Source organism: Fringilla coelebs (assembly GCF_963513975.1).
Source record: "Fringilla coelebs genome assembly, chromosome: 1".
In the NCBI taxonomy this organism is placed as follows: domain Eukaryota; kingdom Metazoa; phylum Chordata; class Aves; order Passeriformes; family Fringillidae; genus Fringilla; species Fringilla coelebs.
In genome coordinates, this window is record NC_140028.1 from 86763115 (window position 1) to 86779238 (window position 16124).

General features: G+C 41.6%; 1 protein-coding gene across 3 annotated transcripts in view; it reads left to right on the forward strand.

Moving 5' to 3' along the window:
* The window catches only part of RREB1 (ras responsive element binding protein 1), a 122132-nt gene that overhangs the window by 54744 nt on the left and 51264 nt on the right, over positions 1-16124 (forward strand). For all 3 annotated transcript variants that reach the window (XM_084213811.1, XM_084213813.1, XM_084213812.1), the window contains 4 exons: positions 1903-2022; positions 3372-3574; positions 7977-8066; positions 9427-9590. In XM_084213811.1, the coding sequence (XP_084069937.1) occupies positions 1903-2022; positions 3372-3574; positions 7977-8066; positions 9427-9590 (577 nt within the window). The remainder of the gene's footprint in view (positions 1-1902; positions 2023-3371; positions 3575-7976; positions 8067-9426; positions 9591-16124) is intronic.

Genomic DNA, 16124 nt, shown 5'->3' on the forward strand with positions numbered 1-16124 from the left:
TAATGTGCTAGGTATTGGCTGAAAGAGGAATGAATATGTGTATTTTGGAAGGAATTGTGTATTTTGTTTGTTTAGGGTTTTTTTAAGGACTAAAGCACTTTTTTTAACAGAAAGACTTCAAAATAGTTCAAACAGGTCCTTATTTTTGGTAGTGCTAAGCTGATTGAGCAAGCAGTTTTAGATTTAGGCCAGTCTTGAAAATAATTCTGTTGCTTATTCTATTCAAAAGTAAGTCAGCTACCACATAAGTGATTGAAATAAGATGGGGGCAGGGGGGAAATAAATAATTATGTTGCTATTGAATAAGATGGACCTTTTTTAAAAACAAACAAAATAACAGTAAAATTACAGCAGTTACAACAGTTAAAACAAAGCCAAACAAATAAATGGCTCCCATAATTACTGGAGGAAACACAGAAGGATGGGTGCTTGGCCTCACCTTGGAGCAAGAAATCCCTGAGTCACAGGGCTCACTAGTATTTTCTTAACAGAAAAGTACAAAAATAATTAGCAAAAAATAATTGTGAGTTGTTCAGGTTAGTCTGTTTTTCTGGTTTTGAAGGTGCAGATGGAAGGCAGTGTTTGTTAAGAGGTTGATGTTTTCCTGAGCCTTAGACTCCCTGGGCTTAGTGAGGCCCCAGGTTTTGTCTCTGGACTGCATCTGTGTGCTGCTCCTTAGAAGGCTGGCAGCTAAATGTAGGAAGGTTGAATCCACTGCTGTGTCTGGCATGGTGTGAAATGAGGAACCACTTGGCACAAGGTGGGCCCTTTCTTTTTGCCTGCCTGTTCTTGGGTGCTCCAAATTGTTGGCAGTTGGGGTAACACAGTCATTGATTGTTTTCAAATGCTGTTCAAACAGCATTTGAAGATGTGTCGCATGACTGATTTGCATGTTATCCTTGAGAATGTCATTTTTTTAAAAGGAAGAAACCCTCTTAACTGTGGTTTGAAGGCAATTGTCTCTGTTCTCTTGATAAAAGGAAAACCTATATTGAGCTTACTGGTTGTGATTTGTAAATCTGAGATGGTGAAATGTCCACAGTGTGTTTATTTTCATAATGAAATAAACATTTTGCTTTTAGGATTATAAAGAAGTATTTCTCTGTTAAAATATATCAGTAGTTTTCCATATTACAAATAACCTTTTTCAGAGGCAATAGCCATGAGTGCTGTGGGCAGACAACTGTTTCTTATATGTTGATCATTCCCTGTCACTTCTAAAAATGATGTTTAACTGCCCTGTCATTCTCCAGAGAGAACAGGCACTCTTCCTTAAACCCCAATGATAGCATGATAAGTTTGTGGTTTCAGAAAGGGGTGTGGAGAAATTCTCTTGGTACGTACAATGTACTTCAGCTTGTGTGGGAACCTTGGGCAGTGGATGTGAGGAATGTGCCAAATGGTCCCAGAAACCTCTGCAGTAATTTTACCACTGCTAGAAGGAAGAAGGTGGTCACCATGAATTCATGTATTGGAGTAGATGTTAGTCTTCCAAGAAAAGAGAAGGGGAACAGAGCATGTATGAAATTGAATCACCTAAATTCTCTAGGTGCAGAATATTCTTCCAGCTTCTCAATCAAATGTCACTACTGTCAGTGATAGGCTAGCTTGCTCCCTCTTCCTCCATTTTTTGCTGCCTTAATGCTGCAGACCAGGCTGGTATGGGTTTCTTTATTTGCCCAGGTTTTGCCACTGGTGGAAGCAGCAGCATCTCCCAGCCCAGTGCCTGGGCACTCGTGAGAGTGGGTGCTTGGCTGCACTGGCACTGCTGGTGTGCTTCTGTCATAAGACCTATCCGGTAGTCAGGGGAGCCCTCAAAATAAAGGGCTGTAGTCTTACTTTCCTAAAATGGCTTCCATAAAAGCTTACTCCCTTTCTCTTTTTGCCTTCTCCCTCATGTAGTGCTAGAGGGTGCTGCTGAAGAAGAGGCCGAAGAACCAGACGCAACTGTACATACTACACTAAGTGAGGAGACCAGCAACCCAGAAGAGAGCCACAGTCAATCAGGGGAGAAAGATGAAGGTAATTGGTTCAACTAGCTCTGTGACTCTATAAATTAGGGCATTGATTAAGAATGTAGAAACATTTCTCAGGCATCCATACACCTTGTTGTGTGAAGAGTATAAGATATACATTGAGCAGAAGCACTGGTGCATACATTTCTTTTCCCATCCCTAACTTTTATCTGTCTGAAAAGTATAAAATAGGTCGAACAGAAGCATGGGCACATAAATTCTCAGCTACCACTGCAGGCTTCCAAACAAAGATTTTCTTGGCTCACAGTAACTTGGCACCACATAACTTAGCCTCAAAAAACCACCTGTTTATAATCCTCAAACTTATGTTCCAGAGACAGTATTATGCAGAGATCAAATGTTCACAGACAAACGTGTTCCTCCTTGTTCACCCTCGCATACTCTTCTGTGGCAGTGACTTTCTCATAACACATATTAAGATTCCATGCTTTCCACCAGAGGTGACAGAGCAGTAGACTTGCAGGGTGTTTCTGTTTCTTAGGGAAACTTCTTGAGGGGGAACGGAGTGCTTAATTTAAAAGCCTCTTCCTTTTCAAACCTGTAAAGAAGAAAATAAAAGGCCTTTTCCTGTGTGTTTGATATGTCTGTATGTTAAGGAACCAGAGATGAGATTTTAGGTGTATTAGAGATAGAAGCATCCCTGCTGCTCACAGCATGTGATGGAGAAGTTTGAACCTCGACAGCTTTAGCTGTGATATTAGTCATGTATGTAACACATATGCTCCATGGACTAGTATGGCTTGGCATACCAAAATCACATGTGTGCAATCTGTGGCAGTAAAGAGGCAATATGGGGGATACAGGGTTTTGTTTTGGTTGGATTTTTGGTACTTTAGCTTATTCCGTATACAGAGCTGGTTTAAACCATACTTAAAAGAGAGCCCAGTACCCTACACTGTGTGTGTTACTAATGCCTTAATTGTGCAGTCCTGTTTAAAACACATACCTACTTGAATGATTGTGCTTGCCAGAGTGTGCATTCATCAGTACTTCTCTACTAGTTCACGGTGATCACAAGGTACCACAAATAATTCCATTTCACAGCAAGACAGTATAAAGTAAATCACTCTGTAAGCTCCATATTGAATTAAGGTTGAAAATTAAGAAAATGGGAATGTCCTATAAGAAAAATGTACACTTTGTCCTGTGCATTCCAATATGAGAAGCTTGTCCTGTTACAAGAATTCCACTTATTATGGCCTGTTGCCTGTGCTCCATGATGATCCAGCAGAGTGTGATGCGAGTTACAGGCAGCTGAAAATACTGTGGGTTGTTCGGGCTTTTTTTTTAAGATGGCCTAGGAACTCCTATGTGTGTTTTTGTTTTTAATTCCAGAGAAGCAGCTGGAAAGCTTAAACAGCTATAAGGTATCACCAAGTTCACCAAACAGTTTGGACGGAGCAGACTTGTCCTCCATTGATGCCATGATGTCAGCAGTGATGAATGTGGGGAAGATTGCTGAAAATGGCGGGAATTCTCAAAATGTCAAATCCCCCTCAAAGTCTCCTGCACCAAATCGGATTGGCAGGAGGAACCAGGTACATAAACCCAAATGCAGGGAGGGCAAAGGGGAGACAAGCAGCTGCCTGGAAAGGGATAAGATATAATTTATGTTTCTTTGATTGTTTTGTCTTTTTCCCCCTCAGCAGTTGTTTCTTGCCCCTGCCATTGTTCCTTTCTGTATGTTTTCTGGTATCTCTCCAGACCATAACTTAGAAAACTGGGAATGAGAAGGGTCCACATGCTTGGATTGACACATAAAAAACGTTTGAGCATGAGCTCTAGTGCCATACAATGTTGAGCTGATCTAGCAGATGCCCCTAGCAGCACCAAAGTCACCTAAGAATTGCCATTTTCTCCTGCTGCATCCTCTCTCCAGGCTCTTGCATTCGCATAATCTCATGAGGTGTGTTGCTGCCCTGTGGAAGGTTCAAGTGATTTATGGTTAAAGATGGTTCTGGAAGAAAACATTCATCAGGATGCTCAGTTCATATGTGTAGTGTACGGTGCCCTTAACTTCCTTGTTAATAAAAGCCTGAAGAGCTAGTGCAGAATGCCTTGTATGAATTTTGCAGAGTAAATATATGTAGCTTTTATCAGGTTTTTTCCATTTACCCGTTGATGGCACCAGGTGGTAGCAATATTGATCTAAACAAGTGAAAGGAGAGAGTCGTATCAGTTAATCTGTAGTTATTTATATCCGTGTTTTTCTCCTGCTGGGCCAAGCTCCACCAAAGAGGGTGCTGCAGAATATCAAAAAAAAAAAAAAAAAAAAAGCCAAATCCCTGTGGTCATTTGACTTTAGAGCTTGAGGTGAAGCACAGAGATTTTGTAAACGAATCAAGATGTAACAGGGACCAGAAAGGTTGAGAGCCGTGACTCATGTGATGTTCCTATAGTAGTTTATTAATAGCTTGCTGAGTAGCTGCCCAGTTGACAGACTTATGACTTGTCTTGGATTTTTTAGCATGAAAGGAGTTAAAAGCCATTAGCTGTAAATGGACATCCTTAAATGAGGAATGGGCAATATGCAGACAGCTGTGTTTGTGGGATTCTATTGTCTAGCACCTGGCTCTAAGGTGTATTTACAATGTTCTCACTTAGGGGCTGCTCTGGTTCCCTGATTTCATCATGTGAAGTGAGGCACTGGAGTCCAGACCAGTCTCAGGGCAGCGCTGTTACACAGCTGTCCACCGGTACACCATGTGGTCTGGCTTCAGGGAAGTTTATTAGTGTTGGTGACCTTTATTCCACCTGGTATTTCGGTGGGCATCAAATCAAAGGAAGCTCTAGAGTAAATGTGACAGGATTAAGAGGGATTCTTACAGCATAAAAATAAACAAATATATTGAAAACATAGTAAATTGCCTATTTGTCTTTAGGCTGAAGGATTGTTAAAGCCAGAGGGGCAAATGGCTACATTACTGAGAAAACAGAAGTGAGATGTGAAATACTAAGTGGGTATCAAGCTTGTTAGCAGGCTCTAATACAGCAAATTTCCACTTTCAGCTAGCAGAATGAAAGCACTGAATTGTTTTAGTGTGTAGCGGTGCAGGGACCTCAGATTCTGGTCAGAATATGCCCCTTATTATAATTACAAGGATAATAACAGCTGATTTTTCTGGGTCTGACTGCTGTTTCCCACGAGTTGGCAGTCTAACATTTTGCCCTGAACCTTTGTCCCAAAGTCTATGGTTCTCTTCATAATGCTGACTTTATCTTGGCTGCTGTCTACCCATAGTCTTAAAAGCATGTTCTCACATCAACCTGCATATATGTTAACTTCTCAGTTGACGAAATAGACTTGACGAAAATAAAAAATGTGACAGAAGTGTTTTTTGGGCTGGAGAAAAACAGATAGACTTAATGCAGAGCTCCAAAAGCATTTGCCATCAGTTGAATGCAGAGCTGTTGTGCCAGGTTGACTTACTAAAGGGAGAGTAGCTGACAAATGAGCTGCTAATTTTATCTTTCAGTTCAAGAACTGTGTTTTCACCAACTTGGCTCTGGTGGGATAGATGAATGCTGTGTTTTAAATTGCTGAATGGGGGTACTCTTACAGTAGGGATGCTAATGTTTTTTGGTATGGATTGGGTTGGTCAACGGATTTGCTTGAGCTGTGTTACGGTATGCAGCTTGTAGCCTGTCTGACCACTGGAGAAAGTTTGGGTTTTAGTTAATAATAAACCCAAGTTCAATACTAATCAGCTCTGGCTGAGCTATAGTGTGTTTCTGATCTTTGCTTCAAGGTGAACCAGTAATTACTCTATCTTCTGTTAATTTGCTGATTTAAAGAGAAGGCAGTCTGGAAAGCAGGCTTTGAAATTGTCAAGTCCATCATGTAGAACTGCAGCACTCGTTTAAAGAGGAGGGGGACAAAAAACAAAAACAGTAGTGGCTTGATAATTTTGCAGAAATAGCCTGGGGATTAAACAGCATCTAAACTGTCAGCACATATGCAGGGATTTTCCTCACAGCACAGTGTGCTTGTGTTCTGTCTTGAGCCAGCTTTTAACAGGGTGCAGTATAATTGGAGCTGAACATTACTCCACGGTCGGGTTACATATAGTAAAATTTTAGTTGTATTAGTAGCATGGAATGAATGTTTGTGAATTACACACTTGCAAATAGAAAATTGGGGAGGGGCACTGAGAAAAAGCATTTTAATTTTCTATGAGTGTTCAGGCTTCATAATGGCAGCCTTTCAGCCTTTCTTGCTGTCTTTCTAATGTTTTGCAAGTGCTAGAACATTAGACCTTGGCCTATATGTGTGGCCTACAGTGATTACCTTTGGGATGTTGAGGCTGAAATATAGTTGGAAAAAGATGAACAAGCAAAGGAATGGGGAGGAGTGGGAGAACCTAATTCTTTCATTTTAGAAACAGTCTCAAGACTTGTTTTCTTCAGGCCAAATGGTAAAATAGCTCTTCATCCATGTCCACAGGTCACAGAAGTTATTGCAAAATTATTATGGCCCTGTTTTTGAAAACAAAATATAATACAGGTACTCTCTAGAATGGTTCCCCAAATCATGGAGGAGGGGATATTGCTCTAATGAGACATAAAAAAGAACTTTCTCTAACTCTGTGTCAGCATCTCACCGTCCTAATGTGCCAGCAAATTTGTCACAGAGACTTGGCTTAGTCATTCTCAATGTTCTTTGTGAGTGCTTGTGTCTGCCAGCCTGGAAATGGTGGCTTCCGAGTTGATGACTATGGAATATCACTGGGGAAAGAGAATTGTGTGGAGAGAGGAAATTCATAGACATTCATACCCATCAGCTTGCAGCTGAGGAGAGGCTGAGAATGGGTTCTGCTTTTTGCTTGTTTTCAAGTTTTTACTAATGGTACTTAGATTATGCTATCCCGCTGGTCATGGAGAGATGGATTTTGTACTGTCTTGTCTCTAGAGATGTGCATCATTCTAATTGAAAACTGAGGTTTAATTTTGAGTGCCAAATCCTCTTCCTTTTAATATACAGGCGTTGGTGCATAAGCCAGGCCTGGCTTCTGGTGAGGTTGTGAAAATGCCCTTTACATCATCCAGTAGCCATCCTTGCGGACAAATTGAGGCAAACAGCTTTGGTTCCTGCAAGAGTGTCATTTCATCCTTGGCTGAAAGAGTGGTGGCTTTGCTCAGTGTCTCAAGGGCATACTTAAATCAGGTTGAGCTCTCCCAGTCAGCTTCATTGTTTGTACTGTGGTTTGACCATCAACTCCTGATTCTCACCTGGGCGGAGAATGATGGGGTTCATAATGGGTTTTTTTGGAGTCACGTACACTCCTGCATTGTCACCTCTTTCTTGCTGTGATCTCATCAGATCTTGCGAGCTTCAGAAGGGTGGGGCCTGGCTGGTGTGCCTGGATGGGATGCTTCCAGCAGAAACACAGGATGCTGAAGGAAATGGTGCTGATGATTCAGTAAATGCCACTGTTCCTTCTGAGTCAGCCATGGAGAACATGCAGCCCCTACAAAAGGGCACCAAGATAGTGCTTTGCCATCAAGATGGGGTGGAAAATCTGAAGTTCTGACAACTCGTGCTATTAAAAATCTCTGTGAAAAATCATGGTGTTTGCCCATGTATTCTGATGATGTTCCAGGAATTACTTTCTGGTCAGCTAAATTCCTCCTGGCAGTTTGAGCTCCTTGCAATTGCCTTCACTTCCTGTCCTAAATTGCTGCTGCTGAGTATCTGTGTGCTGTTAAAACAGCTGCTGTACTTCTGTGATAGTTGAAATGCCCCCTGTTTATAAATTCAGAAGTTTTTGAAACTTTTTTGAGGGATCTATCGCTTGATAAATATATAACTGTGAGTTACTCTTTTAGCAGTGGCCTTTTGTACTTGGGATGGATTATGTTTTTCCATCCTCATCACTGACAGCTTTCTAGTCCTTTTACATTGATATTCCTTCTGATCGTTTTGTTCTCTTCTGTCCACAGGAAACAAAAGAAGAGAAGTCTTCCTATACCTGTCCTCTGTGTGAAAAGATTTGCACTACACAGCACCAGCTAACTATGCACATTCGTCAGGTATGCAGAGTACCAGCTCTTGGTCTCTTTTATTGAATGATTCTTTTGCCAGGTTGCATTTTGCTGTGGTGAAAAACAGATCCGTGTTCAAGCCAGTGAAATGCTTCCATTGTTTCACTTTTATTTTACCCTTCTCTTGCATTTTCTTCAAAAAGCATGCCTCACAAACCTAACCCTGAGGTGGGTAATTTTCCTCCTTCCTTGCCTGGCATTCCAACCCCCCACCCAGTGGCTCAAACAAGGATGTGTGTCCTGTTCTGCATTGCTTAAGGTATCCTAAGGATCCGGAAAACCACTTCCATCATGAGGCCTAAGTCCTGTTTTATTATCCTGTTTGAGTACAGTTCTTTTTACTGGTCATGCAAATTAAGAAGCAGGAAGACATAATTTTTAAATCAACTCAGTGTAGAAGAGTCTCTCAGTGTTTCACAGGATATAGCAGGGTTTTTCTTTTTTTGGGGGTTTTGTTTTTGTTTTTTTGTTTTTTGGGGTTTTTTAACTGGATAATGCACTTTTTGGTCATCTACAGGCCTGTTCTTGCTCCTCCTGAAATATATGCATACTTAATAAGGAGGTTTGCCCTTTTCTCTAGCAGAAGGTTCTCCTTTGGATGCTGAGGTGTGGTTGATGACTGGCTTCACTAGATACTTATTACTTCAGTTTTTCCTCCTGTACTGTGACTGTTACTTAATTATTTTTTCTTACTCTCCCGGTGTTTTTTGGGGATTTTTTTTTTTTTTGTATGTGAAGAAATATTCACATCTCTGAATGCAAGTGAGAAAGAGTGGTACATATAGCACAGTAGCTAATGGCCATAACTTGACCTTGTAATGCATTCTCATGGCCACAGAAGTCTGCATGTACACTCAGAAGCAGTTTAGTTTTGTTGTCTTACTATGCAGTAAGTTCAAAATTAATATCTTTAAAGAGAATTTGTTTTTAAGTGTCTGTCTTCTGCTGTGAAGTTCATAATTCCATCCTCTTTCCTTACCACTCGTACAACCCCAAACCACTGCACAGCTTAAAGTATCCCAAGGTACCATTTGTCTGATGGGTTGTTGCTGAGTCCCTCTGTATCCTCTTTTGCTGCAGACCAGCAGAAATGCTGCATTGCAGGCTGTATGAAACAGCTACTTGTGCTGGTGCATTAAGGGGTTAAAGATGAGGGGGGAGGAGGGGGGCTGTAGTTGAGGGAGGAGGGCTGGGGAGGAAAGGTATCTACAGGGCACGCCCTCATATAAGGTGTTGTGCCAAGTAGCTCTTTGGAGCTGCTTAATTTAAGATGTTTATAGCTCTTGCTGATATTTTACTGGCACTTCAGAAGGGGCATTCAATGAAAAAAAATCATTGCTTTCTCCAGCATAACACTGACACTGGAGGGACAGACCATTCCTGCAGCATCTGTGGAAAGTCTCTGAGCTCAGCGAGCTCCCTTGATCGCCACATGCTGGTGCACTCAGGTGAAAGGCCTTATAAATGTTCAGTATGTGGACAGTCCTTCACCACCAATGGAAACATGCACAGGTGAGTGCTGATTGTGTCCCAGGAGTTTGGAAAGGATTACAGCATAGGGGGCTGTTTTGTTTCCTTGGAGGGACTAGCAAGCTGACTAAAGACACTTGAGCAGGAAATGCAGAGTTTCTGTGACCTACAAATGTGGCATAACACACACTACAGCTACTAGGATGCTTAAGTAGTGGGAGGAAATCAGAATTAAGAAAGATGGTCTAGCTTTCTTTAAGTATTATCAAGAGTTGTTGCAGCTTTTTGGTTTTTGTTTTTTGGGGTTTTTTTGGTAATAATAGTAATATGACAAATGGATTTTTCTCAGGGGATAAAAATATATAGCCAAGCTATATAGTAACTTCTAATTCCATAGCTTCAGAGTCATGGATTCAAGTGGTTGTATTGGAACATCTAGGGTTTTGTTGGTGCTATGTATTTAAGTATAAAGTGCCACCAGGAAGATGCCTCTTTGGTATTTTTATCTTGTTTCTAAATACATACATCAGTATGTATTTACATACATACATACAGCACTACAGACAACTTATTGCATTATAGATCTAGCAAATTCTCTGCAGTCCAGATTTCCAAATGTAGTTTCCTTTATAGTGATGTAGCAATACGTACAGTTGTCAACTGGGGAAACAAAATGTTAAAGCACATGGATTTTCCTTCCCCTCTCTCATCCCTTGATTCAGTCTTCATTTATTTGCATGAGTGGAACATCTCAGAACTGATTAAGACTTTGTGGATTCCCACATAGCTTTAGTCCCCATATCAAAGAGTTTACAACCTAGAAAGAAACAGTAAGATGGGTGGGGGAAAAGAATATTGCTTACAAGCAAAAGGGCAGGAGTGATGGTTACAAACTATTTCTGTGTGGAAAGGAAGAAGTCTTGTTTCCCTGGTTATTACTAGTAATTTTCCAAGCAGTGTGTTGTAGGTGGAATGAAAGGGTGATTTTGATGACAGTAGGAAAGATAACATAGTCCTGCACAATGGGAGCAATACCTGCTTGCAGCGTTACCTTCTCTGTATCGTTTTGCTCCTGTTAAACACTTGGATTGGAACTGGGGAGAGTTAGCAAGATAGATAAAAAATGAGAAGAGGAGAACACAAAGAGATACTGGCCTTGGGCACTGAATAAATCACACATCTGACTCATCTGACCAGAGGTGTTGTGAGCCATGTTTGCCAGGTCGGACTCTGCCTGACGTAGGAAAGGTTGCAACAGATGCCACTGTTGGTATCCAAGAGTGACTTCCAGTGGTGGAACTCTGGGATGGTCAGTCACTTGTGTCTGGGTGGCTTGCTGAAGGACTGCTTGTGTGGTTTATTTGAGTTTTTGCTCACTGGGCATCTCTTATGCTCTCCTAGAAGCAGGAAAGGGAGGCTTCCCTAGAAACTTGACTCCAGGCCTATAAGAGATTGATGTATTTACCTTTGCTTATATAGGTTTCCCCACATAGAAATTCTTAGCATGCTTTTGTAGCAAATTTATAGCCAGAATTGCCAAACTCAGTGACTTGCTCAAAAGAAGTAGAGATCAGTACCTTCTGATGAGAAGATTGTTGGGTTTTAATTTTTTCTCTTGACAAGATGATGCCTGAAGTTACTGGCATGGAGTGCTGTATTTACTGACCCCACTAAAAAGGACCTAAGTTCATGCAGGGAAAATCTTGATATTAAAAGTGTTTTTGTCTGATGGGTGCCTGTTGGTTCTGTTAAGCTCCTTCTTGTGCAGAGCTGCCCTGCAGCAGCCGAAGGCTGTTCCTGAGCTTGGTATTTCTGCAACGAGTGACCCCCTGACCCATAACAAGCAAAATCCTGAGCACACTGAAACATGCTGGTTCTGCTAAAGGAGAGTTGTGGTTGGCAGACTGTGCCTTCTGGTCTTTTTCAGTGAATAACCTTTTCTTGTTGCTATAACTGACTGTAATACTGGATCTTGTTGCAGAAGGAAGGCATGAATGTGCAAGTAGGCAGATGAGGATAAATGCATAGTGAAATCAAATTTTTTATCTGGTGCTATGACATACTCGCAAGGAAGATGTTCATTTTGCCCACCAGTACCTCCTTCTGAGACAGGTATTTCTGGTCTAAGATGGTGTGAAGTAAATTTCTTTTTCAGGCATCTCAAACTCAGCTGTAGCATCATGTCCAATGGACTGTCAGTGCTGTGGCTGAATCCATCTCATATCTCATTCAAAACTGCTTCTGCCTCAGGATTCCAGAGCTAGGACCTGTTTGCCAGGTCCTGCCTCATGTGTAATTCCTGCAGGCCACCTCTGTGGTGGTGCCATCCATGTCTGTTCTTCAGTACCAGCTAGATGATACTACAAGTCCGTCTTTCTCCTCTTTTGTGTGCAGTTCTTTTATTGTTCTCGATTTTTGTGCTACAGTATATATACACTATCTAAGTAGTGACAGGTGTATGTCCAAACCAGCAAAAAAACAACAACCAAAAAATTTCTCATGTTCCCCTGGTAGCCAGCAGGGTGGTATCCCTAGACCATTGCACAGCATGGGGTCAGAGAGAGGAGTTACAAGTTCAGCAGAAACTTGTGATGTGCTGGTAAAGAATCAGTGTAACTTGTGAAGGTTGCGCAGGAGCTTCCCAGGATTTATTGCACTCACACCAAATATGCTTAGTTTATAGGAGATGAGCAAGGGAGAAGTTGGTCTGCTGGTATCTGAATGGTGGGGAAAATGTGTAGGCTTATGCTATGTCCATCCTCTCTTTTCTTTTTCCCCCCTGCCATATGCTGGCTCTTATTTAGTTGTCCATACTATTTTTAAATCCAGACTTTTAAAAGACCTTTTAGGGGAAAAAGTTCAATGGAATGGTTTTGTCCAGGGAAATACTGTGCCATGGGAATACTTAGTGCTGTTCCATCACAGAATGAAATTTCTGATCTTTCAGCCTCAAAGCAGCCACATCATTAGGCACTCAGCTGAGTAGAGGAGGGAAGGAGACAAGTTTTGGTTGATTTTTTGGGTTAGAAAATTCTTATCAATGCTGTTGCACTCTCAAGTGCCAACCATCTCCATCAAAAGTATTTTTTCACGACCTTTACTTTACCAAGGGAGAAAAAAACCTCCAGAGCTCTTACTTGATGCTCTTTTGCATTACAGTAAAACTACTGTGCAACAGATGAACTTTTTGTGGTGTGAGTGAGAATGCTGTTTCCTGCACATCTCTTCCTTGAGTTACTGTAGCTGTGCTGGGGTGTTGCATGTACTCTTCACTGGTGAAATCGATGCTGGCCTTCCTGACTCCCACAATACGTGCAACACTTCATTTATAAATGAGTCATAGCCTCTCACATGAAGTCCAATTTCTTTTTGTTGTGCTCTTTGGCTCCTCGTCAACAAGTTAAGTTGAATGGGCACAGCAGACTGGGGTGGAGTGGGAAGGTTCTCTTGTGCAATACTAGTAAGAAAAAGAGGTTAAAACCTGCTTTCCTTTCTGACCAGTGTTACTCGTGGCCAGGATTTTGAACAGGAAACCTTGAGCCCAGGGTATCTCAGAAAACTGTCTTACTGGGTGCCAGGCTGGTCAGGAGTGACCTGAGCCTTCCATGGGGACAGTCACATTTGGAGAAAGCAAAGGTTGCTGGAGAGTGCTCAATGTCCAGAACAAAAACCTGATTTTCTCATTCTTTCTGATGTGCTGTCTGACTCTCTGCTGCCATATCAGTGCTGCTCCTACCATTTGTGGAGGGTTGGTGCAATCTGATACAACAAATGGAAGATCTGTTAGTGCCTGGTATAAGCGTCAGAAATTGCTCTGGAGATGATGCTGAGTTTTGTAGAGTTTTGTTTTTGACCAGTATTGGAAAGGGCAAGCCTCCTAGAATCACGAGCTCATTAGAAATTTGGGAGCATTGTTTTCTTGGGGCTTTTTAAGAATCTGGAAGAAAGAGTTGGATCATGGTAGTTTTGAGTTCAACATTCCTGTAACTGGCACTGTAATGATCAGTACATAAGAAAATCTGCAATTTAGGATATGCCTTATCCTCACCCTTCTTTGCTAGAGAGACAGACCCTGTGGCTTTCTCTCAGTCACAGTGAATTAAAGTTGAATACTCATATCTCCATCAGGAACATAAACTATATGGAGGGGAGGGGGGTGTATAAAGAGTTTCTGTACTGTGTAAGAGATGGGGATTTCCAGTGTACTGTCTCCACTCAGAAGATTGGAACTACTAAAGACTTTCCAAAGGTTTTCCATCTGTACTGTCATAGTAACTCCCTAGGGAGTTTACCTGTGAATAATCCCAACTCTGAGGAGCCCTTTTGGGTCTAGACTCTGACACAGATAGGAGGTTTCAGTCTGTTACTCCATCTCTGCCACTGCTTCTCCCCAAAATGCAGACAGAGGAGTTAGGCTGCTGCTGTGGTTGTAGTGGTGGTTTGTGAGCATTAAGAAGGGACCTTGAAGTAGAGAAAAAAAATTTCCTTGTCTTACCGTGTTGCATTCAAATAGAATGTGCATCAGCCTTCAGTGGGAAGGGCGATGCCTCCACTTTGCTCCAAAAGTGTTTCCTTTGGGAGTAGGATACTTTGCCAGCAGTTCCTTTTCCATTTCTGTGATGAAGGATAGTCCATGCCTATCACTTTAAAGTCACATTTTCCTCCCTGCCAAAGACATGCTCTCCATGCAAGTAGAAAATGTTAATGGGATATAAATGCCAAAAGGGAGGCGAGAAATGACCTTCCTGCCAGTTTCCAGTGGGAAGCTATTAAAGGCTCTGTGGCAAGTCTGAGAAGAGTAAAGGGGTAACACATGTGTTTCAGCCACAGCTCCTTGAATTTGGTAAATGAAGGAGCATTGTCCATGGCTGGTTTTCTCCAGACTGTCCATATAAGTCCAGTAATGCAAACTAACTGAGGTGTTTAATTTGAAATTGAAATGTAGAAAGTATCTACCTTCTTTATATTCTTCCATTCCTTGCCCCATATGTGACAAAATTATTCAGAATGGCTTTTTATTTACATCCTGCTTAGGTTCTTGTGGGCTGTTTATGTACCATCTCTCAGGAGCAGGTCTCAAAGTTTGGGGATTTTTTTTTTTTTTTTTTTTTTTGGCACATGTGAAACACCACATGCAACCACCACATGCAGAAGTCTTTGAAACTCAGATTGGAAGATCTGGATCACAGAAGCTATGCTTTGAAGCATTCTTACAAAGGGTCCTATCAAAGAAGGTATTTCTTCTTTTAATTAAGAAGGCACTTTCATTTCTCAATCTTACTTTCAGTGCTAGATAGTTTTCCCAAACTTCTGATTTTAATACGCTGTGGAGAGATAAACAGCTGTCTTTTTAATCAAGGTATGGTAATATTCTGATGTTCAAGTCTTTCTGAAACAGCACTTTATATGTGCACCTGTGTGTTGGTGACTGAGTTTCTTGAGAAAGACAGAAAATGCACATGCTGGAGGGTAATCTGTGAATTTTGACATTTTAACCAGCCATCTTTGCTGGCACATGAAGAGCGTGCAAGTCTGGAAGATTGTAATGCACTGCTCAGAAAATGAATGTTGGATCCTGATAAAGGCATAGGGGTTGGGATGCATACACTTCAAAGGTTTCCCTGCTCCCTTTAACAAGAGTCTATGTGTCATGGGCAGGCATGCACACAGGCCACCTGTGACTCTGCAAATGTCCAGTAGGCAGTGTCCTCAAGATCTGGCTGAATCCATCCTCTCCCTGCATTCCACCTGTGAATCGCTCCCATGTTATTTATGGCATTGGCCTGCTTCCAGTACGTTGTGTGTGCTTTGTGGGGTGCAGCACAGTAACAATGCCCAGCCTCCCAAGTACAAATAGGATCTCTGTAGTCTAGCACGTGCAGGCTGGCATTTGCTTAAGATGGAAGTTTTGGAGGTAGAACATAGCCAAATGTGATGAAGACCTTTTTTTCTTTCCCAGAAGAGGAGAGGAACTGCCTTATTACAAGATGGTTGGCTTTCTGGTGGTTTGCAAGTGGAAATTTGGTGTAGCTTTGAAAAACTGAACGTACAAGATCTTGAAGCTAAAAACAAATAGCCACAAAGGAGCTCACCACACAGAAAATGACTGACACTTCACACATGGGAAAAGGCTGTCTCTCATTGTCTTGCACAATAGAAATGTCTCTTTGGTCATCTCCAAAGGAGCTTTTATTTTAGTGTAGTAAAGCGTAAGCAGTGCTCTTAAACTGGCTGTACTACAGGCTGTACTACAGGCTTTTAAATCCATTCCTTATATGTGGGGGGATGATTTAACCACTTGTGCTAGTGAAAGATAAACTTCAGCAAATGCAAGTGCCCTAATTCTTCAGCAGGGATGATGAACACAAAGGACTAACTTCTGCTTCTAGAAACTGATGACTGTAGTTGTGGGATGCAGGTGAGATGTGATAGCTGCTTTGGCTTTCTTTGCAGTTAAGAATGTTTGTTACACTTTTTGCTAGTACATTTTGTAAATAAGGATGGAGAAACAGGTGGAGGGACGCTCTTTGGCCTCTCCTGTCAGCAGATAATACCCTGAATATGTTTGGTACTCTG